Consider the following 21,374-nt stretch of genomic DNA (forward strand, 5'->3'; position numbering starts at 1 on the left):
CAGGCATGAAAGCCGAAGTTGAAAAAAAAAAATGCGAGAGTAGCATGAAAGTTTGCTGTTGAGCGCCTTGTAACACTGTTACATTATGTATAAACTTCAATAATGATGATCTTGCAAAACGGTAACTCGTAGAAAATGTTTGTAGAAATTCAAACAAGACAGAACTTGCGCAAGAATATGGAGGCTATAAGGGGTAAATAGTAGTCGAACAAAGGATATCCCTCGAACCAACATTATGACAATTCTTAGTCATCCTGGCATCTGCTTTCTGCTCCACCACATTCAACGTGCTAATAAAAGGGATTTTCTACTTCACTCCACTTTACATATAGTCCATTGCTATCACAAAGTATCAGGAAGCCGACTAATTTCAATTGCGGGTTTCATCATTAGCAAGACTTTACCAGCCATACAAAGATGAACAGCCTCATCATATTTGTGTGAGAACTACGTTATGCATGGTGTTGGTTTAGTTCAACAGGTTGCACCGACCATAATAGATGTGCAGTCTTCCTATTAATGTCATAAAAAGAGTTCTACAGAAAGTAGTGCATTGAAATTCAAATGAGCTTTTCAAGCCTTTAGTTGACAATGTCCATAAGCTCAGGTAAATGTTCAGAAATTTGTCATAATCATCTGAGCAAGAACATGAAAATATTAGGCCTCCTCACGTAGATACTAAGAACCGAACCTAAAGCTAGTTCAATCTGCCTAAGAAGAAGAAGAAGTTTAAGAAGAAGAAGTTTATTTTTACCACATAAGTACACTGATATATACAACGTGGTAGGGATGGCAGGATAAAAGCTGCATAACGGCAGCTTGACTAGTCCTACCTCCCCATGAACAACAGGCAGCAACATGGCAAGATATTCATAGTACATTCTTGTGGCAAGGTCAATATATAGATATTCACAGACGCATATATATACACACATTTATACATATATATATACATACACACATGCATATACGCATACATGTATGCATGAAAAACAGAAATGACAACTTCGAAATAGCAAGTAAATACTTTTCAACCGACAAACCAAAAAGTTAATTATTCACACAAATTTTTGCAGTAATGTGCTCTTGGATGTATGGCGTATGTTTACATCATTTAGACTATATTTGTTAAGTGTAGAGGGAAGACAGTAGAAGAGTGCTTGAAGGCCATAGTTAGTCCGAGGGCGCGGGACTTCCCAGTGTTCCGTATATCGATTTAGGCGAAAAGAAGGATTACGCTGCAAGTTCGCGATGTTTATGATATGATTAGTACCCTTAATTATGTCACGTTTAAAAGAACACATAAGTTGATACTCATAAAGGCGGTCTACACGTAAAATCTTGAACTTCCGGAATATGTCACGCGTATGTCCATTGTAAGGTAAGTCTGAAATAGCACGTAAGGCATTCTTTTGAACTGAAACTAAATTTCCTAATGATTTCTTAGTACTATTTGACCAGACCAGGTTACAATAGCGCAGGTGAGAAGCAAATAGTGCGTTATAAACCATAAGTTTCTGTGGTATTGGTAGTAGCCTCTGACATCTGCGCAACATACCTAACGCCTTACTAAGTTTATTTCGTAAGTAATCGGTGTGGTGGTCCCATAGCATCAATTCATGGAAGATAACACCCAATGTTTTTGCTGTAGCGGAAAGTTCTATTTTTGTGTCATTTGTATGTGCCTAAGGTGTGCTAAGGGTTCACTTAGTGCATAATTCCCCGCACAGAATTTCATTGACGATTCTGTGTCATGGACGACACACAGTTCCTGCTACATTTACCATGCCTGATTATACTGCTCTTACAGCTAGACAGAACAGCTTCACCAGCATTGAATCACAAAGCAGCCACTGAGCAACGACGCCAGGTGAGAAGGGTGTGTAGCAGAAAAGTTTTACGCTTCCCGGGGCGTTTCGAAATTTGTGTCAGGGTAAGAGTTTACGAAAGGCTAATGCGATGTATTGTCAAGGTGAATGTTCCATGCTAGATTGTTAGTAATGGCGATTCCCATGTTCTTGTAGTTAGTAAACTCTTCTTAACCTGGCCGCCCTTGTTTATAAGTGTGCATAATTGTTTCTTTTTTCGCGTAATTTATAAAACAGGACTTTCCGGTTCAGAAGCCTTCGCATATATTGCACCATTATAAAATGTTTAAGTTGTTCGATTCTTGTTGATCGTCATGGAAAGTTGTATCCTGTACAAAACACAATTTTCAGAAAATAAGCTAATAATTATGCCTGAGTCAAGTGGATTTACAACGGCAATAATGTACAAAAAGAAAAGTAACGGTCCTAGCCCAGTGCCTTGCGATACTCCCGATGTACCGCGAGTCGGTTGACAGTCCGACTTTTGCCCGTCGATTACTACCTATTGTTTACAATTGCTGAATTAATCATTTATCTAATGTAAGGTCTATGGTCCAATGCTTTGATAAAATTTAAAAAAAATGATGTCGACTTCTCCGTTAGCGTCAAGAGAAGAGGATAGTGAGTGAATCACCGTTGTTATTTGGCTTACCGATGAACATCCTTTCCTGAAACCATGCTGGTGAAGTGTTAGATTTGAGTGTTCTCGAGAAATTGGTTAATTAGCTTAGCGATGACATGATCAAATAAATGACAACAAAACTATATTATAGAAATAGGGCGACAATTTTTACAGTAAGACGGTCTCCATTCTTAGATATAGGAACAATTCCTACTGTCTTCCTGTCATCAGGAAATTTGCCGTTTCCAGCGACGTACGGAATAATATAAAAATAAATATCGCGACAGTTTCTGCAGATCGATCGAGAAAATTGTTTAGAATAATATCGCAAGAAGAAGACTTTTTAACATTCACATTCGATAACAGCGATAGTGCACTTGGATGGTAAATGAATGGTACGTCAAATGCTGGAGCAGAAACCATGGATCGGCACATGACAGCTCTTGAGAATAGACTACGGAAATAAGTGCTAAAATGTTGGGAAATTTCCCTTCATACTGAGATCGTTCCATCAGGAAATTTGACATTTGTGACAGTTTCGTTTGCTCCCTTATGAAGGTCCAGAACTTTGTCGGACCATTTTTATGATGTTTGGCAACGCTGTTTGAAAATATTCATCTTTTGATGCTCGTAGAGCGTGCGCTACCAGCTCGCGCAGAGCACTCACGGTAGACGACTACGCGTGTAGCTCGTTTAATAACCTAAGCTTGTAGCTTAGTTGATGAGGTTACGCGTCATCTGTGGCGTCTACTTATGAAGTCCGTACCGTTTATTCGGCAGAAAGGAATCGAAACCACGAAGGCACATATCTGTAAACTGACGCCAAGGAGCGTCGGCATCATTGACAGTCACAATAATCAGGCAATTATCTGTGCGTTCAAAAATGCTCGTCATCAGCACGTGAATATAAGCAGGCTCGATAAGCCTAAAGTGTCTGAAAATGAAGGGTGCACTTCGGATACAAGGCCCAGTTGTCACTAATGCTTTGCTGTCGAAACATCATAACACAAATCTAAAGCAAATACAAACGCGTGTTGGGAAGAAATAGACCAAACAGTTAAGGACGACCACTTCATGGATCCGAAGCGTGCGACTGTCGTCTCGAAGATACTGCAATGTTTTCTACGTTAAACAGCCTTCGCGAGCGTAAGCACCTGGCGCTCAATTCTAAATACAGCGTAAGCACGCAACCAAGCGCGGGGATGCTGTAGCGTTCCACGCATGCGTTGTCCAAACCGGCTGTTTTATTGCGTGTAGCATGATGCTATTTATGCTGTACTAAAGCTATCTGCTATTACACTAGGATGCAAAACGCGCACAGTAGTTTCCATCAGTTGCGGTTGGAAATTATTCATCAGCGATGGCTCCACACTCACTACGGAACGACGCGATCAGCGCATGAAGCGCTCTTGCTCTCTGCAGTTTCTCACTTTCCACTTCTTTGCAAAGATCACGTGACGGGACTTTGTTGCCAGGTCAGTAGTGTTCGCTCTCTCAACGCCTCCTGACGGACTACAGCCAATGATGAAAAATGGCGCGGCCATTCAAATGTTTGGAGCATTGTGAAGTGATTGAATTGAAATTTAATATGAAATTGGATTTGAAATTGAATGTTAGCTGTGATAATCATCCAGAAAACAAAACTTATCTGAAAAATTACATACCTCCTACTGCTTGTTCTCGTGCTTTTCCCCCTGGTGCCCAGTCCAGGTTTATCCTGTAGGGTAACACAGGGACACTATCATGAGAACAAGCCACTGTGGAAGACGTGGATTTAAATAATGAAGAATCTCCTGCTCAGGTACATGTCTCGCTTCCTTCTCCTGTAAATTGTATCGCAAGCGTAGTATAAAGCTCAAGGAAAGAAATTGATCTTTTCCTGCTCTTCTACTCTTTAAAATGCGCTCCAAGCTTCTGATGTTTAGAAGGGGGCATATAGAACGAAAACATGTATGGAAATCTACAAACAATTGTGTCACAAATGTACTATAAGAAAATGAAAAAAAGGGGGATCCGAGGGCCTTAACTTTTCGTTAATCACAACCATATGAATAACCTGGTGACACTGCATTCTTTTCTAATAAAAATATTTTTGTTGTTTAAAAGCACTCAGTGCAGAAAAACAAAGCGCACAGGTTCAATATTCTAAACGCCACAACCAGCTGCTGGTGACAGGAAGCACGACGTGTAATCGCATACAAGAATTTAGACCTTCGCACTTACTATGGTGAAACGAATGGGATAGGTGCAGCATTTTATCGACGGGTCCGGATTTCCTCTTTCCATGTTACCTGTTCATCGGCCAAGGTTAGCTAGCGGAAGCACTCAGTCTCACGTTCCTCAATAGATTTTCGCAAGCACTCAGCATAATAATGATATTCTTCCACTGATAATTCATATGCGTGCTTTAGATATTACTGCGTTTTTATTTTTTTGTCCCTGTTCATTTTCATTTCTTTTCTTTTCTCTTGCCCGCATCATATTGTAAAAAGAAAGGGCTGTTCTGAATACGTCTACTTCGCATGGTTCCCTTATTTCTTAGTGTAATGAATCATGTGACTCACAGCCGCTCATCCCAAAGGAGCTCGATCAAGATGCTCTAAAGCGGCGTTTCCTTTCACTGCTCATGTTCTACCAAACACAAAGTGCTGTGTGTGTAAAATTCTTCTTTATCCTCGTCCGGTCGCACAGCGCTGTGTCATCATGAAATTAGCTTGTGTTGTGTTCTTCTGGTCTCACTAAAGCATTGCCGTGAAATGTTCATTCATATTCAAAATCAATAATTACATGTTCATTCAATGATATCCAGAGCAACCTACTTCAGGTAGACGTCCTTCATTGAGGCGGCCGTGACTCCAATGCCTGCAATGCCCAGCTTTTCGAGGGAACTTTCCAGTGCCTTGAACATGGCCGGGAAATCTTTGCTGTCCAAAGTGCCCAGCGCGATGGACACCTCTTCTTGTTTCTCATCATCGACCACTGCCGCAGGGATAGTCTTGCGGACGATATGCATGGCGTCATGAAGTTTAAAAGCATTTTTCACCTTGGAGAACGTCAGCTTGTATCCGACGCCTGCGTGTACACAAAGGGCAGTTAACGACGAGTCGTCGTTACACGGCTGGTGTATAGAAACACAGGTTAACAGCAAAATTTGCTCAGGGCAGCTACGGGGTTACGCTGCCAGCAGGCAGTGATGTATTCAGTTTACTCGCGCTGTGATGGCATCCGTGCTGGTGGGAATTGAAAAATATATTATGTTCCTTCAGAGATGTATGCTAATCTGGCAGCTGATCGATATAAAAACAACGACCTGCATCGGTGGCTTTTCAATGCCTTCCCCAAGTACGAGGGCTTAAGGCTCATGTCCGTAGCTGGGTCATATAATAAACATGGACAACTATCTGCGCCAATGAAGGCGAAGCTGCAGGAGCGGAGATTCTGCACGCATCTCAGTGCACCAAGTTGTTCGGCAGCGTGTCGCTGCTGTTTTTCATTTAGGTATAAACAGGCACTAGAAGAGCGTTTAGGATCTATTTAAGACGGCGTCGCATTTGCTCAAATGCAACAGGAAACAACAAAGCAGGAAAAGTGACTCGTATTTAACACTGACTGGTGAATATTGCCATGCGTGTTTTAAACGGTCATTTCATATTCATCACAATAAGATAGGGCATCCATTACTGCACATTTTTGACGGGTTGATTAAACAATAATGTTCCTTAGATCGGGTGCCTATTTTCTAACTGGTTGTGGGTACAAGACGACGGGAATGACGTTGGTCGTTGTGGCCGTTTCAGTAAAGGTGCCGTTCGTTGCCGTTGGACGTCTCTCCCCTTTCCTCTCGCAAAAAAATCGTCTTGATTTGTTGCAAGTAAGACGTCTATGGTTTCACCTGCTTAAACTAGCATGCCTGAGAATGTTGTATAATGTTTTCTCAGGAGCGCTCTTAGTTATGTGCGATTTCCCACCGCAGCGTTCCCTTCAATGACACAGAAAGTCGTTCGCAAGCTAGAGTGAAGGTTTTCACGCATTCTGCTTTGCAGCATGAAGGCGTCAGCTTTCACAACCACTGTTGTGGAAACATCTAGCTGACTTGCAAATTGAAGCCTGGATAACGCTGACATTAGAAACAAACATTACGGTTTAGAAGTTTAAAAAGCCGCAGCTATAATGTGTTGCCTATTTCATTGAGTTATATACGAAAGGTAAGGTTTGGTATATAATCATTGATGATAACATTTCAAAGTAATTTGGATATCCGACAAATTGTACATTGTGTTTGCATCTTATATCGAGCGCGTCGTGGAATGCCGGCTTTCGCCGCCGCAGAGCACCTGTAAAATTCTTTGATTTGGGCCGAGGGTAACTAAGGATCAGCTACCCAAAGTTACTATGGGTTGAAATAATGCGGTGTCCCTGAAAAGACGACACACGGTGCGACGACATCTTTGCCAACTAAGCATTATCGCACGGGAGCAAAATTAAGAGCTATGCATAATGGCAAAATTTTAATCGTACCCTTCATGCCGTGCTTCTGCAATATTTCGTGTAAAATTCTCTGAACTTATTGTGACGGCGCAGAATAAGAAATTGAGACACGTAAGTATTAACTTACAACTTTATCTTTGGTTAAGATGAATTGTGTCAGATAGACGAGCAACACCAACGAAAAATAGTGGACAGTGCGTCATCGAATGTCGAATGTGATCGCACGAGGGATATGCGTGACTATATATGTATGTCTCGCGTTAAATTCTCGTACACAACAAGATTATTATCTCGTACCCTTAAGAATCTATCTTACTATTAGCAAAGCGTGCAATAAGCGATGCGATGCGTCCTTTTTGTTATACGATAGGTGCAACATGCACACACACATACATAGATACACGCACAAACACATAGGCACACAGAATCACGCACCATAAACCCGGCAAGCATGCGCGCACACGCGCACAAGCACATACACGACCACGCACACACATACGTACACGCACCATGCACGAACACACAAAAACGCACACACAATCACGCACAACTCAAGCTCAACACGCACACACACAAACACAAAAGCACACACGCAAACGCACAAGAACACATGCATGCACGAGGAACGCACAGACACACAAAGATAAAAGTACACACACGACTATGCACGCACGCGCGCACACACAATCCCAAGCGCCCCATGCACGAACTCGAACAAACAAGGATGAACGCAATCAGACACACGAACACACGGAATCACGTATACACACAAACAAACAGACACACACACACGCAAGCACACACATGCACGCACAAACACAGACGCACACACACACACATACGTACCACACACAAGGATGCACAACTTCAGAAACACACACAAACACACGATCACGCACTCGCGTGTACGAACACACAAGCGCATACACGTGCAAACAAACACACAAGCAGACACATATCAGGCACAGACGTCCATAAGCACACACACACGCACAAGAACACACATGATCACGTACACATACACACAACGCGCACCCTGCGCGCACGGACGCACACGATCACGCCTACGCATGTACAAACATACAGACACAACACACGCAGACAAATAGAGGATCCCGCACCCATACAGCACGCAGGCGCACACACAGACAAACACATACTATCACACACACACGCCTCGCACGCGCATCCCAAATACACAAACGCACACACGATCACGCGCGCACTTGCTGTCAGAACGCTGGCTTGAAGAGCGGCTACAGCAGTGAGTAAATTCTCCTTCGCGCAGCGTCTCACTTTAACACGAATCAGGCGCGTGACAAAGCAGCCTTAACGAAGCCATCAGCTGTCTAGAGCCGACATAAAGAATATACTGGTGCGATTCAGTGCGCAAAAGATTATTTTCTTGACAACACCCTGCGATCGGTACTTCGAACAAACACTCGCAAATTTTGGAACATTGACAGTGGTTCAAAAACACGACTCATACAGTTATCTGATAGCGACGACACTTAGCCAGTCTTGCAGAGTCTTAAACAACGCATTTGTTTCCGTCTTCAATACAGCTGCTCCTGCATTATTACTCCGTTTATCTGACCAAAACTTTTCCCCTATGGACCCCATTGTTATGGATTGAATTGGCGTTACCAAGCTCATTGACAATCTGAAGATCTCCTCTTCCGCTGGTGCTGACCTACTCAACTCAAAGATGCTGAAAATGACCACAGTGTACTCAGCAATCATACTCTCAAAACTTTTTAAACAATCGTTACGGTGTTCAACATTACCCAGCGACTGGAGGGTGGGGAAGTTGGTCCCTATCTTCAAATCGGGTAATGCTCATTCAGCAGATAAATATCTTCCGATCTCACTGACTAGCATACCATGCAAAATGATAGAACACAGCATACATTCGCAGCTAATTGAATTTCTTTAGAACAATTCTTTTTTTAATAATTCTCAACATAGATTTAGGAAAATGCTTTCGTGTGAGACCCAACTACTAACGTTTACAAATGATCTATTTATAGCTACTGACCTCGGTTTCGATATAGACTGCATTTTTCTCGAATTCGCAAAGGCATATGACTCAGTATCTCATGACTTACTCGTTTTCAAGCTTAGTAAACTTAATATCGACACTAGCGTATTTAACTGGATTAAAGACTTTCTTTCAAACCGTACTCAATACGTAACTGCTAACGATTATTCTTCTGCTCTTTCTTCTGTTACGTCCGGCGTACCACAGGGGTCTGAACTGGGCCCTTTGTTGTTTCTTGTACATATAAATGATCTTCCTGACAGTATTGTTTTTTCATCAGTTAAGATTTTTGCAGATCACTGCGTAATTTACAATAAAATAACACATTTATCTGATTCACTAAATACCAAAAAAATCTCAATCAATTATCTCTATGGTGTGACAAATGGCTTATGCAATTAAACGTTAATAAATGTAAAACCATGAGAATAACCCGGCACCCTCGCAGTACAAACCACAATGATTACCTTAAAGGGGCCCCCTTGAATCCCGTTAACTCCTACAAATAAATTGCCATTAATATTACTAACGACCTACCCTGGAACATGCACGTTGATTACGTAACCCGCAATGCTAGCCGCACTCTTGGCTACCTGCGCTGTAACTTTTCCAAAGCGCCCTCTTCCTTAAAATAATTATTTATAAAACTTAAGTCCATCCAAAACTGTATCCGCTAAGACTGCTGCTCTTGTTACTAACCTTGAAGGTCGGTTAGATGACACCGAAAATAGGTCACGCCGCAACAATTTGATATTTTATGGCCTTTCGGATCCTAATTCGCGCGAAACGTTCGTTGAATCGGAAGAATTGCTAATCCGCCATTGTCGTGACAAATTACGCATAACCTTGGACCCATGTCAAATTGAGCGCGCACATCGTCTGGGTCGCTACAAAGATGGCCGTCAGCGGCCGATTATAGTTATATTTTTGTCCTCTAAAACAAAAGAAACTGTCCTCTCAAACGGGCCCAAGTTAAAGGGCACCAATTTTAGCATTGGAGAAGACTTTTCCCTTCCAGTTCACCCCTTGTCGCGTTTGCAAAAGCAAAAACCGGACCGTTCTCCCTGCGATACAAGACTTTGTTTCTCGGAAAGAAACGCTACACCTTCGATGCCGCAACAGAAACGGTTACGGAAATAGCATAGCGCTTACCTCGCCATCGTCACAAACCTAATCTTTGCGATACCGCCCCTCGAGAGAATATTTGCCTCTCGGTTATCTACACCAACATACGCAGCCTGCTTCCAAAGAGCGATCTTGTGTCCAGCCTCGTGTCTTCAACGGGCAACAACCTGCTCATCTTGACAGAGACCTGGCTGACTGATAACATAAGTGACGCTGAAGTTCTTTGTAACCTACCTAACTTCAATCTTTCCCGCACTGATCGCACAAACTCTCGAGGGGGTGGCGTCCTTATTGCTAAAAGCAATAAGCTATAGTGTCCCCACATAAACATTTCATCAGACCTTGAAATATTAGGGCTCCTTTGTCGCGCCACCCCAGTATCTATATTAATTGGCGTTTGTTATAGACCCCCTTACAATAGCTCCGAATTACCCCGTAAACTTCACAACATTTTAAACGAACTTAAAACTAGACACCCTAAGGCACACATTCTTCTTTTGGGGGATTTTAACTATCCTGGCATAGATTGGTGTGCCCCTAATTATCCTATTTTTAGACAGGATGAATCCCGTGAATTTATGGATGTCTGCTTAACTTTTAACCTAGCCCAACTAGTAACCCAGCCTACACGCATCGCCGGAGATACTGCTAACATCATTGACCTCATACTATATAGCCACCCCAACAGCCTGAACACTACTACTTATCTCCGTGAAATCAGCGATCATGAAGTCATTCATGCATGCTTGGTTCACCAAAACTCTGGGAAGAATAGAAAATAAAAAGAAACGCCTTTTCCGTAGTGCTAAACTGAGCAGAACAGACTGCGCATGGGAAAAATATTTCGCTAATGAAGAGGCGTATTTGGTCGCAGTGAAAAACGCTAAACGTTCCTTTTACCACATTGATTTGCCAAACATACTTACAGATAACCCGACTAAATTCTGGCAGCTTTTAAACCCCCAATCTTCGCGCGTTGTTACCCTGACTGACGATTCTGGATGTGTTATTTCAGACGTTGAGTGCGCTAACATATTTAATTCTGCCTTCGCATCTGTATTCACTAAAGAACAAAAACCAGCACCTCTCATGACAGCCAGTGACCCCTAATTGCAATGCCAGCCGTTAAGTTCTTATAGATAAGTTAAAACTTTCTTCATCTACCGGCATTGGTGAAATCAACACAAAGGTCTTAAAAAACACTCGCCACACGTCTACCAAGTTTTTATGCTTGCTATTTTCGCAGTCCATTTCTACAGGTATCATACCCCACGACTGGAAAGTGGGGAAGGTCGTCCCAGTCCACAAGTCGGGTAAAAAAGATTCACCACTTTACTACCGCCCCATATCACTTACCAGCATACCCTGCAAGCTCATGGAACACGTCATTTACTCTTAACAATGCAGTTTCTGGACTCAAATAATTTCTTTCACTCATCACAGCATGGATTTCGTAAAGGTTACTCCTGTGAGGCTCGACTAGCCATTTTCGTTCACGACCTGCATGCCAACCTTGACGCTTATCTCCAAACCGACGCAATCTTCTTCGACTTTGCTAAGGCATTTGACAAGGTACCCCATAACCGCCTATTTCTGAAACTTTCCAGCTTAAACTTGCATTGTGACATACTAGCATGGATTAAAGAATTCTTGACTCACCACTCCCAATCAGTCATAATTAATAAACAAATGTCTAACTTACTACCAGTTTCCTCAGGGGTACCCCAAGGATCCGTCCATGGGCCTCTTTTGTTTTTAATTTATATTAACGACCTACCTCAGAAATTAGATTGCCATATTCGGATGTTTGCCGGCAATTGCGGTATTTACAAAACAGTTACTGACACCTTTAACCAACAATCCCAACAAAATAACCTAAATCTGGTAGAAAACTGGTGCAACGACTGGCTAATGACACTTTATATAAACAAATGCAAATATATATCTTCCCACCGTCACAGTAATCCTCTCCTGTTTCCCTACACTATCCCTAACGTTCCTATCGACCCTGTCGAATCATATAAATATCTCGGTGTTCATCTTAGCCATGATCTTACGTGGAATAGCCATATAGCGAATATTATTTCATTTGCTAACAAAACGCTTGGCTTCCTAAAGCGTCATCTCCACTCTGTCCCCCTGCATGTTAAGCTACTCGCATACAAATCACTAGTTCGATCGAAATTAGAATACGCACCGCCCATCTGGTCCCCGAAACAAGTATACCTTGCTAATTCACTTGAATCAGTTCAAAACAGGGCAACTAGATTCATTCATTCCTCGTACTCTTTTGATATCAGCATATCATCTCTGAAATCGCAGTCCAACCTACCTACTGCTGCACTTCGTCGCCACATTTCTAGTTTGAGCTTATTTCATAAATTCTTTTATTCCGAGCTATCACAGGAACCCTACATCTGCCCTCCCTAACCGCGTTTCTCTCTTCGCATTGGACATCAGCAGCAGGTGTCTCGACCACAAGCACACACAAAAACTATTGCTTCGTCATTCTTCCCCCGGACTGCTTGCGACTGGAACGACCTTCCTCAAGAACTTGCTGCCATCACATGCCCATCTATGTTCCTTAACCAAATTACGCGTGCGCTTGCATCACAGTAATCATTTTTGTTTGTATAACTCGTTCACCACTTTTCTGTTTACTGTTGTTAACCTATATGTGTCCCACCCCTTATGTAATACCCTCACATGAGGGTCTTTAAGGAAATAAAGTGAAAGTGAAATATGCATTCAGGATCTGGGACCCCAGTCAATCCATAGTAATCGCTTCCCTTGAATCTGTTCCGAATCATGCAGCCCGATTCATTCTATCAAATTATTCCCACTACGCTTCTGTATCCACTATGAAGGACACACTAAACCTGCCTTATCTGTCTTTACGTCGTAAATTTCTTCGTCTCTGCCTCTTTCACAAAATCTATCATCAAAATGAAGTGTTAAAAAGCTATCTTTTTCTTCAACTGACGCACATTTGTTCGCGTGTGGACCATAGGTTCAAGGTTGGGGTGCCATTTTTCCGAACCAATTTATATAACTATTCTTTAATTCCCAAAACCAGCACAGAATGGAACAACTTTCCTGCATCCATCGCTGCCATTATCGACACTAAGTTCAGAAGTGCCATTGAAGATTACTTATTTTGTTAACTTGAATTTTCATAAATTGTATTGTTGCACACTTGTATATGTATTAACCACTCCTTTCTGTAATGCCCTCGGGCTCTGAAAGTATTTGTAATAAATAAATAATTTAATAAACAAATAAAAAAATAATACTGTTATTCCTTTATTACTTTCTTGCTTACTATCAGTCGTGTTGCGTGCATACATTATATTGTCACGTGGTAGTGACGGTGAAGAAATCAGCAAAACAGTGGTATAACGAAACTAGCTTTTTAGTGGGCGAACTTGTGCCCTCAAAAGCAGGCTACACTCAAAGAACAAAGCGGCGAACACACTGGGCGTTCGTCGAACATCTCCTCAGCGGGTCAAGCACGTCGGCTTTTATACATCAGTCATCGAATGCTCCAGAGCACTCGCTGGGACCCGCGGGACTTCCACAAACTTCTACACTATTCGCGTCGCGCATACATGCAATCAGATTACACAAGTTTCGGTGACAGACAGCGGATGGAACCATCGATAACATTCCAGAAACTTCGGATACATGCTTGGCGCGTCCTGTGCTTTGCGATCACATTCGTTAGGCTGCAAAACGTGGTCGCACGCTAAAGACGAACAAGTACACGCGTCAATAATTATCTACCTGGGCAGCCAAAAGACAGTTATCATCATCGAATAAACCAGTACATACAGCTAACGGGAAGGTGCAGAAGCTCACCACATGCTTTCTTCAGAAAGGATATCGATCCGCTGCAGACGATCCCACCGGACGCCATTATGATTATCTGGTCGGCGATGGCATCAGCTTCCTCCATGTCATGAGAGGAGAGTAGCAGAGTTCTATCTTTGGCCAGGTTTGTCAAGGCGTCCCATACAGTCCGTCTCGTCTCTGCATCCATGCCCGCCGTCGGCTCATCCAGAATTAGCACCTGGAATTCAAGTGATTTGGTTTCCAGTCACGTACACGACCGAACTTTCTAGATTGCCGAAGGCAATTGCTGTGGATTAATCTTGGCTACGTGGGTTGCTTTAAAGACGCAGTAAAAATATTGGCACTCATTCTGTAGCTGTTACAAGCCGCCGATAATTGGTGGCTCCATTTTTTTCCTCTTTATGTAAACGAGAAATTTGGTTAACTCCATTTAGTCTCAAATTACCACCGCTCTCTCTTACTTAATGCTACGCTTAAAATTGAGGTACATTACCGCTGATATCCTCGGAAACGAAAATGTTTATCAATGAATTACTACACTTGCAAAATGTTTTTTTACGAGGCACCCGAAGAAGTTGTATGCTGGCACGGTTTCAACCCAAAAAGTAGTGCAGGCGAAAGCTTTGAAGTTCGTGGTTTAATGAGGCCAAACTTGATCTGCTCGAAAGAAACAACTTGTCTGGAAATTGGGTTGTTCATCGAACTAGAAGTTCTCCTCAAGCATCGTTGTTATGTTGCAAGTTTCTCCCGCGGACGTCAGTACTGATAGAATAGAATGAGTGTAGACTGTTCAATTCAAAGATACCGGTAGGGTCGCGGTCATCACTTGATAATGCCTACCTTACACCCTTGAACCCATTTTTATTCTTCTGATGGATCCGTTCTCTTGCACTTGGTCGCCTTTCGGGACAGATAAACGTGCTTTTCCAAATATTCTAGAGGTACAATAAAAGTGACAAATTCTCGTTCTCATGCAAGGCTATTCAACACCTACAGTTGAATACAATATAGAAAAGGTCATAGAGTTGCTCGAACTTCACCTTGGGAAGCAGTGCAGGTTTCACTGACTAGCATATTTAAAACAGGATGTACGGCGCAACACAGAAATTGGAGCACGATACTCTTAAGACTGGTAGAAACAACGGATACGTTTGTTGATGGCGAACTAACAATATTTTGATTTCTTGGGTTTGCGCGGTAAAATGACAATGTGACTGTGAGTGGTGCCGTAGAAGGGAAGTGGGGCTTGATTTATACCACCTCGGTGTTCATGAGCATGCGCCTATTTGCAACCACGCGAACATTTCTGGGTTTCGTCCAAATGCGATCGGGAAGAGAACACGCGATCTCCTGCTGAGCAATGCAGCGCCATATCCAGTCATGAACCATGGCGGGCGCTGCGCAAGTTACCTCTGGCTTAGAAAGAAGTGCCATCGCTATGCTTAGCTTTCTCCTCATGCCACCACTGAGCGTTTTGGGAAAGCTTGAAGCCTTGTCTTCCAGCGCGACCAAACGCAGGGTCTCCCGGACGGATTCTTCGAGCCTCTCGGGCTTTCCTCCCTTGAGCTGCGGAGCAAATTGAACGCAAGTTGTGAGCGCTCTAAAATGAGATCGTTTAGAGTCACAGTAGGAAACAATTATAAATTTGCTTGATTAAGTAGACCCTAATCCACTTGATACCTACGTAATGCGATTTATGGTTCGTGCGGAAGAGAATGTTGTTTATGAGAAATTTAAGTGTTCTGATGGATGTATACATTTACAACTACTTACCAAGTAGGTACTGGGTGTGCGTCTCTCTGGAAATTCGCAAGGCGCCTAGGGTGGAATGAGTGCAGTGTGTGTCTCTGGGAAGGTAAGTTTTTCAAACCAATCATAAACATATTTCTAGGTCACAGCGTTGCTAGCAAAGGGAAGCTTGTTCACTGAGAAGATTCAGTTCCTACACGCATTTCAACGCTAAATGCTTTTACATGCGTCGGCATATCTTATACATTTGCTGGAAGCAAATATAGCACTCAAAAATGCAGATTCACAAAGTGTGCTTCCTGTCACTAGAGCTGTGTGGGGGCAACCGGAGCAGAGCGGGACCACACCGAAGCATTAAAAGAAGGAACTCAAGTCCTGAGCAAGGGCGGCATTCTTTGATGCAAATGAGCTTTTCGAGAGTTGCGTCGATACCACGAATAATTAGGCTGTTCTGCGCACTTCTTTAGCGACACAAAGCATTTCATTTAATTATGGTACAAATCGCGTACGAGGAGTATGGAAACAGCTGTTTTTCTCTTTGTTACTGGGTGCTTTCCTCTGACTGCTTCGCAAACAAGGGGCTAAAGCAGACACAAGACCAAAACTAGGTTGCTTCGGACAGCAGTGCTTCGCGGTAAATATTCTGTTCTTACAATGAGTGAAGGCTTACAATGGCAGTGCTTATCGTTAAATAATCTGCTGTTGCCATGAGCGAAGGCTAGGTGAGCCCGATAAAAGGTAAAAGAGGGAAACGGGTGGCGGGGCTCATTTCATGTTCTCCGTAAAGACTGCCGAGAAGTCGTGTGTTTTACAAGTGTCTCCTTGGGAGTGTGACTGGCACTCGAAGCGAAGAAAATCCTGAATGTCATGAGATTTTAGTCGTCTACTGCGTGAGTCAGCGCGAACGCCAGAACACAAGACTGGCTTGGGTTCCAGGCTTGCACCCTTGTGGCACGCAATTTTCAAGATTCTCAAAGCCGTTTGGGTGCGCAATTATCAAACCCTTTAGTGTCACCCTGCTGCAAGGCGAAGCGTTGTTCCCGGGAACAACATCGAAGTCCTACAGCCCCCCCCCCCCAAAAAAAAAACCTGCGTCTTTCGGAAATCGAGTGCCTTTAAGCGTTAACTGAAACATTGATTTGTTCTGTCGAATATATTAAAGACATGTTTCTAGGAACTAGTCATATCTTAACACAAATTTTTTAATAACACTTTTTTCGTCAACTATGCTCGACTTCAATTTTCCAATTGCGACAACGACTTTATTGTTAATATATAGTTTGAAGGGTAAATAGATAAATTGTGCTATTCACTAACATGACTCAGCAGCAATGGTTGCAGTGCGCGATGTGTCCACCTGTCAGAGAAAGCCATCTGTGAAATTTATATCTCCAGTGTGTGATCTTACAATGGCCAATGTTGAGGATCGTCGTATATATTGACAAGTGTACTTGTTTCTCCTTCTCCAGTGACGGTTTTTCACCAGATAACAAATGTTAAACTTTGTCGCTTGGTGCAGGCCGAGTCTGCAGGTATCAGAATATTATCGAATGATATTGTCGGTTCTACACCTTCTCTGTTGTTACCGAACCGTTTTCAATCTGACTGAATGCGCTAGGCGAGTTGCGTAGTATTTTCTGGAAAGCAGGTGGGCATCCGCGACTACGCTGGAACATTTGACGAGTCATGTAAAAATGCCGAAGCGCAAGGTGCGGTGACCCCATTTTTTACAATCGCTGATTTTGCTCGCCGCTGTCGTTGCGTCCATGTTACTTGTTTTGCTGGGCAGAAGTTCGCCCAATAAAGAGTTAGTTACGTGATCCATAGTTGTTGCTACTGTGTTCTGTCTACGTGACAACAACACGACATCTGAGATAGGGGATGGGCAGGCGCGGTCATGGACGGTAATTCCTGCCATGCAGCTTCCAGTCAGCTTGTGAGGTGTCCTTCAGCGGCCCAAACTGGGGGCCCTCACATGACTTTCTCTAACTTGGGGGCGTAGCATCCACTATAGCGGTGACCTCATGGTTGTTTTGGTGCACGTCGAGGTCGGTTGTTCTTTTTCTTGCATTAATGTTAGGTCGAGGAGTCGGATCATGATGCGCTGCATTGTGTCGTTGTTATTACGGTTAGTCGTCAAGTCTTCTGTAGGTGGCACAGTCTTGCCTTCTAGGCTTCGTCTTGATGGTGGCATGTCCCAGCTACTTCGTCGAGTGGGATGTTGAAGCGTCGGCGTTGGCGGTGGAGGATCTTCTGCATTCCGACAAAGCGCACCTCCCTCGGTTGCGGTCATGAGTTTTTCGCATATGGACTTGCTGACCAGCCCTACCTTTGGCCAATGCATTGGTGGTGTTCCGACGAAACTTCATGGCTTGGTGACGATGAACTGATTGTAGTCGAGGGCTCCACAGGGTGGCGGCGATGTTGGCGATGTCGCGAGGCCGTTGCTCTTGCTGTGAGCGCGGCGCTTTCACGGGAAGGCCTCATAGTCCCAAGCCGCTGTCTGGACATCAGCGGTAGACATCCCCGGCTATGCCGCAGTGATAGCAGAGCGGGCGGTGGTATGGAGCGTGCCACACGTCTTCCTCAGGGCACTGAGTGGACCATTGGTGGACGGGTTGGCGGTGGTGGTGGTGATGGTTTTGAGAGAGTTGCGGCGTTATCGGGCCCTGGCGTGGGCGCGGAGGAGTGACTCGACCACGGGCGACGGAGGCTTTGATAATTGCTTAAGATTGAGGCTGCGGGCATTCTGATGCTACTAGCGACCGAAGAACTTGTTGAAGAACAATACCAGCAATCGATGCAACCTGGCGTATCAGCGCTGGAAGAATCATTCGAAGCTTTCGCACAACTGCTCCCATAGTCTCCCGCACGTCGCTGGCGCACAGTGCTTGAACTTGGGCGCAGCCTGTCTAATTATGCGCCAGTTATGCTGTCTGTTTAGCATTTCGACCCTCTTCTCGGTGGTGGTGGCCTCAGGAAAAACTCTTCGAAAGCCTTTGGCGGGTTCCATAGTATTCCAGCTAACAGCTCCTGCCTCGCAACAAGTATCAGTATGAAAACATTCTACTTCTTTGACATTTCCGTGTTGCCCAGGTCGAAAAGATGGGTTAACGCTGCTGCGACGATAGCAACGGTTTCGTTAGGTAGCTGCACTGGGGCTTCCCGCAGATCTCCAGTATTTTCTATTCGCACAACACTCGGGAAGGTCCTAAGAAAGTTTTTGCGGAACAGGTCGCACGATTTAAATATGGACCCTGGATTCTCGACGAATTTCTTTGTGTTGTCCTTGAAGGAGGGGTACACATGGCGCAGCTTGTCTTCAGAGCTGCAGTTGTTGAAGGTTTATATGTTTTAAAGTTCTCGAGCCGTGTTTCTGTGTTGTAAGATGAAACTCCACGGAAGGTAGGTTGTTCGTTGGGTTGTGGCAACGTGAAAGCGGCAGGCAATGCTTGGTCACTTATGGTGGTACTTGACATAGCTGCTCTTTTCCAGGTCGTCTCGTGTGCAAGCCATGCTTCCGAGGCAAATATTGTACCGGGTGGTTAGCTCGATAATCCGGGAAGGCATTGGCGTTGCGGTTGGATGGGGCAGGCCAGTGCAGGAACACAAAATGAACTCAGCCAGATGTCACGGTGTAGTGACGGTTAAAAAAGAGGATGAACTCTTTCAGGATAGAGGATGTGTTCATCGCCGACGGAGGTACTACTTCCCAAGCTATTCTGCAACACATCCGAACAAGCCACAGGAGGAGAACTGCCTACCACTGGCAGACGAATGGTGTTGCTGAGAGGCGGAAATAGACCCTCGCCGACATGTTAGCAATGGACGTAGACGTCGAACACAAGACCAGGTAGTCCTTCCATATTTTCCATGTTTCTACCTTCGTGCGCTTTGAGGAAGATGAGGAATGAGAAAGTGGATCACGTTCACCTATTATGCTACCGCAATATAAAGAAAGCCAACGAAAACGTTTTGCTGATACTCCTTACTGTAAATGTCCAAGAACCATGTGGCATTAAACACAAGGCACCATGAATCCCACTGAATATATGAATTACGACATGCCGTGGTGCATGCTTTTTGATACGCTTGTTAAAATTAGTACTTGTGCAAAAATAATGTTCCCCCAGTTGTTGTCTACAACAATGTAGTGAACTTGTACATTCCTAAGGTGCACCACAGTTTTAGCAGGAAATCAGGGGCTAGCGAATTTCCTGATTTTACTTCTAAACAGTTTGAACCCAAACAAAGTAATTAAAAAAACTACTATTTTCTTCGACTTATTACAGTTTTCGCTCAGAAACTGAACGTGAACCGAAACAGTTCGGTTCTTCCTGTTTGCTAATATTTGCGACCATATGAAGTTTAAGCAGGAAGCTTTACTGTATTGTTTTCTATTGTTGAAAGTAAGCTATTATTACTAAATGCAGTGAATCCTAGTTCTACAGATAATAGCAGTGGTTTTAGCGAGAGCGTTTGGTGAATCTGATATTGGAATAATGCCTGATCACAGCAAAGATGCCGGGAGCGTACCGATCCAAAGTAGTAGACGTTTTCAGCGCAAGTCATGTATTCGAAAAAGATGTCTGTCTGCTGACAGAAGCTGACCCGCTGGCGCACTTGGTAGCGCTGGCTGGCAACATTGTAGCCGCAGACTGTGGCCGCACCACTGGTTGGAGCCTGAATTCCTACGGAAATTACACAAATTGCTGAATGAACCCCTATTCTAATACAAAATACAGCGTATCACCTTTAAAAAACGAAGGCAATTAAGAAATAATTTATTCGAAGAATGAGATATTTCTGCTGCTTTGGCCGAATTTTCGTCCTGCGATTTTCAATGTGAATTAAGCAGCCATGCTTAACCCATCATTCGCTTAGTGGTCCACCACCAGTTATGAAGCTAGAACCGATAGTGATTCTTGACTTCAATGTTTAGGATATAGTATACAGTGGCGGTGTATATTTGGTGTTTACACTGTGAGGATGCAAAAAGGCGTTATTAACCTGTTGACCTAATGGGCGAAGTCGTACTTGTGTACGAAGAAGAGTGTCATGCATCAGTGTCAACGATGGTGAAATGTCCTTGATAAAATCCGTGAAATATTTAGTATGCGTAATCGTACATTCCAGAGCAATCTCTAATGATCGCGTGGGTTCGAGATTGTACACTGCTTTCTGCTCGCGTTGCAGGAATCTTATTTGACGTGGCTGTTTCGCTGCCGAACTAGTGACAGGGTTCACGACCTGCCCAGTAAAGTAGGCAGGTCTCGCGCGAAAGCTTTATTCGAAAACAGGCACTAGTGGCGAAGAAGGTCACCGCCAAACTTCAAGCTCTATTGAAAACAGGGGGAAGTCTGCGGGAGGAAGCTCTATCGAGTGACCCAATGACCTTGCGGCAGTCCGGCGCAGGTGCTGGTGGTCTCACCGCCATATCTTTCTCGCACCGCAGGCAGGCTACATTGCTAATTATTTACCATAAGAACAGCGCGGTGATGTCGAGGAGAAGGTGCCATTCGGGCACTGTACACAGCAACACTAAAGTGTGTTTGGAGTCGACAAGCCGAAGCGAGAAGTGCTCGTAATATCCTCGCCACCACATTTGTGAGCGCAGCTGATTGTTCCT

General features: G+C 43.8%; 1 protein-coding gene across 5 annotated transcripts in view; it reads right to left on the reverse strand.

Annotated features, from left to right (window-relative positions):
• Positions 1 to 21,374, reverse strand: part of LOC135907185 (phospholipid-transporting ATPase ABCA3-like) — a 279,026-nt gene that overhangs the window by 138,130 nt on the left and 119,522 nt on the right. For all 5 annotated transcript variants that reach the window (XM_065438859.1, XM_065438861.1, XM_065438860.1 and 2 more), the window contains 5 exons: positions 20,282 to 20,436; positions 15,407 to 15,562; positions 14,003 to 14,213; positions 5,310 to 5,562; positions 4,155 to 4,207 (listed from right to left, as the gene is read on the reverse strand). In XM_065438859.1, the coding sequence (XP_065294931.1) occupies positions 4,155 to 4,207; positions 5,310 to 5,562; positions 14,003 to 14,213; positions 15,407 to 15,562; positions 20,282 to 20,436 (828 nt within the window). The remainder of the gene's footprint in view (positions 1 to 4,154; positions 4,208 to 5,309; positions 5,563 to 14,002; positions 14,214 to 15,406; positions 15,563 to 20,281; positions 20,437 to 21,374) is intronic.

This window comes from Dermacentor albipictus, chromosome 9 (genome assembly GCF_038994185.2).
Source record: "Dermacentor albipictus isolate Rhodes 1998 colony chromosome 9, USDA_Dalb.pri_finalv2, whole genome shotgun sequence".
NCBI classification, from domain to species: domain Eukaryota; kingdom Metazoa; phylum Arthropoda; class Arachnida; order Ixodida; family Ixodidae; genus Dermacentor; species Dermacentor albipictus.